At 54.4% G+C, this 2,500-nt stretch overlaps 2 protein-coding genes across 3 annotated transcripts in view; one reads left to right on the top strand and one right to left on the bottom strand.

Annotated features, from left to right (window-relative positions):
* The window catches only part of nagpa (N-acetylglucosamine-1-phosphodiester alpha-N-acetylglucosaminidase), a 10,098-nt gene extending 10,095 nt beyond the window's left edge, over window positions 1–3 (bottom strand). The window contains exon 1 of the mRNA XM_068323924.1: window positions 1–3. This exon is cut by the window's left edge and continues 105 nt beyond it. The gene's annotated coding sequence lies outside the window, so the exon portion shown is untranslated.
* The window catches only part of ndufaf6 (NADH:ubiquinone oxidoreductase complex assembly factor 6), a 3,334-nt gene that overhangs the window by 54 nt on the left and 780 nt on the right, over window positions 1–2,500 (top strand). Inside the window, exons 1-8 of one of the 2 annotated variants that reach the window (XM_068323926.1) lie at window positions 1–176; window positions 618–717; window positions 825–947; window positions 1,047–1,103; window positions 1,176–1,278; window positions 1,391–1,524; window positions 1,648–1,749; window positions 2,464–2,500. The exon at window positions 1–176 is cut by the window's left edge and continues 46 nt beyond it; the exon at window positions 2,464–2,500 is cut by the window's right edge and continues 20 nt beyond it. In XM_068323926.1, coding sequence (XP_068180027.1) covers window positions 10–176; window positions 618–717; window positions 825–947; window positions 1,047–1,103; window positions 1,176–1,278; window positions 1,391–1,524; window positions 1,648–1,749; window positions 2,464–2,500 — 823 coding nt within the window. In that variant the 5' untranslated portion in view covers window positions 1–9. Of the gene's footprint in view, window positions 177–617; window positions 718–824; window positions 948–1,046; window positions 1,104–1,175; window positions 1,279–1,390; window positions 1,525–1,647; window positions 1,806–1,939; window positions 1,968–2,463 lie in introns of those variants that run through there. The other variant, XM_068323927.1, reaches the window with a different exon arrangement.

Below are 2,500 nucleotides of genomic sequence, written 5' to 3'. Positions count from 1 at the left end.
AAGGGGAACATGGCTGCTGGCGCCGGGGCGAAGCAGGGGCTGCTGGCCGGGAGGGCCTCGCTGTTCCCCGGCCTACGAAGGAGGGTCTCCCCCCCCGGTGTCCGCGTCCAGGGGGCGGCAACCGGCGCGAGGGCCGACTCACGAGCCCACCAACAGTACTGTCTGACGCTGGTCAGGTGGGTTAGCACGAGCTAGCTAACAGCTCCTGTGTGTTTGCATGGCTGGTTAGCATCCAGGTTAGCATCCAGGTTAGCATCCAGGTTAGCATCCAGGTTAGCATCCAGGTTAGCATCCAGGAGTTATCCTGATGTGAATATGACTATAAATGATTATCAGTGAATGTAACTGAATATAAACGAATGTACATGAACATCATTGGGTTGTAATTTGAGTTTTAAGACATTAAAGGCATTCTGTTCCATAAATGAACATAAACAGATGAACATCAATGTAAACAAACAAATATAAATGAGCGTAAATGAACAGGTATCATATGAAGCTAAATCTCAGACTGATTTTAAATCTCACGCGTGAAGGCGGTGCTTCTGGTCCTGGTTCCCACGTTCACCTGTGCTAGGCTAACGTTAGCCCCAGGCTGTCCTCCGTGTCCTCCACAGGTCCAGAGACTATGACGGCTTCCTGTCCTCCCTGCTCCTCCCAAAGGAGGCGCGGCGCTCCTCCCTGGCGCTGAGGGCCTTCAATGTGGAGCTGGCACAGGCAGGTATTTGGACTACCAGGCCGGATGGGAGGGGTCCTGCTACTCCTGGGATTCCGGTGCATGTCCGACCAGCATGTCAACAGTTTTCTGTTTGTTTGTCCTCCAGGTGAAAGACTCCATTTCCCAGAAGACCATTGGTTTGATGCGGATGCAGTTCTGGAAGACAGCCATAGAGGACATCTTCAGAGACGACCCCCCCAACCAGCCAATCAGTGCGGAGCTGTGGAGGGTCAGTGTGAACGCGAGCTGCAGAGCGCTACCGCGGTTAGCAGCAGAGAGCTAATATTGCTTCTGTCTGCTAACATTAGCGTCTGGATGATGTTTGCAGGCGGTGAGGACACATTCGCTGACCAAGAGGTGGCTGCTGAGGACCATCGGAGAGAGAGTAAGAAGCTCACCAGCAGGTCCTCCAGGGTTAGAACCAACAACCACCTCTAGAAACGTTCTGTCTGTCCAGGAGAAGGACCTGGACGACCGCGCCTACAGGAACCTGCAGGAGCTGGAGGCGTATGCAGAGAACACTCAGTCCTCCCTCGTCTACCTGTTGCTGGAGTGTCTAGGTGAGGCCACAGGGGGTGGGGCATTAGGTGAGGTGCAGGGGGCGGGGCATTAGGTGAGGCCGGGGGGGGGGGGAGGAACAGGGGATGTCATTGGTGATCTGTTTCCCCCCAGGTGTGAAGGACGTGCACGCCGACCACGCAGCGAGTCACATCGGTAAAGCTCACGGAATCGTCACATGTTTGAGGGCCACGCCCTATCACAGCAGCCGACGTAAGGTCTACCTGCCCATGGACATCTGCATGCTGGTGAGACACGCCCACCTCACTGCTGAACCAGCTGAACACACCTGAGGTCACTGCTAGCACCGCCCCGTAGAGCCCCTGGGCTGAACCCGTGTTTCTGTGTCACGTGTTCTGGTTCCGGTCCAGCATGGCGTGTCTCAGGAGGACTTCATCCGCAGCAGACGGGACCAGAACATCCGGGACGTGACGTACGACATCGCCAGCCAGGCTTACGTCCACCTGCAGCACGTAGGTCCCGGTCCACGCAGTGAAACGGTCCAGGTTCACGCAGTGAAACAGTCCAGGTTCCCACAGTGAAACAGTTCAGGTTCACAGTGAAATGCTCCAGGTTCACACAGTGAAACAGTCCAGGTTCACACAGTGAAACAGTTCAGGTTCACAGTGAAATGCTCCAGGTTCACACAGTGAAACAGTCCAGGTTCACGCAGTGAAACAGTCCAGGTTCACGCAGTGAAACACTCGAGGTTCCCGCAGTGAAACAGTCCAGGTTCACGCAGTGAAACAGTTCAGGTTCACAGTGAAATGCTCCAGGTTCACACAGTGAAACACTCGAGGTTCCCGCAGTGAAACACTCCAGGTTCACACAGTGAAACAGTCCAGGTTCACGCAGTGAAACAGTTCAGGTTCACAGTGAAACAGTCCAGGTTCACGCAGTGAAACACTCGAGGTTCCCGCAGTGAAACAGTCCAGGTTCACGCAGTGAAACAGTCCAGGTTCACGCAGTGAAACAGTCCAGGTTCACGCAGTGAAACAGTTCAGGTTCACAGTGAAATGCTCCAGGTTCACACAGTGAAACATGCTGGTCCTGACACACACAAATCCTACACTGGTGTCAACAAGCTACTTTTTAGCTAACGGGGGCTCTGAGGACAGAACCGAGTCCAGGAAGTTACCCCCCCCCAGACTGGACCGCTCTAACCGCTGTCATTGGTTTTCTTTCAGGCGCGATCGTTTAGCAAGAGTGTCCCAGCAGCTGCTG

This window comes from Antennarius striatus, chromosome 9 (assembly GCF_040054535.1).
Source record: "Antennarius striatus isolate MH-2024 chromosome 9, ASM4005453v1, whole genome shotgun sequence".
Lineage (NCBI taxonomy): Eukaryota > Metazoa > Chordata > Actinopteri > Lophiiformes > Antennariidae > Antennarius > Antennarius striatus.
This window is presented reverse-complemented; position numbering and strand designations above follow the sequence as displayed.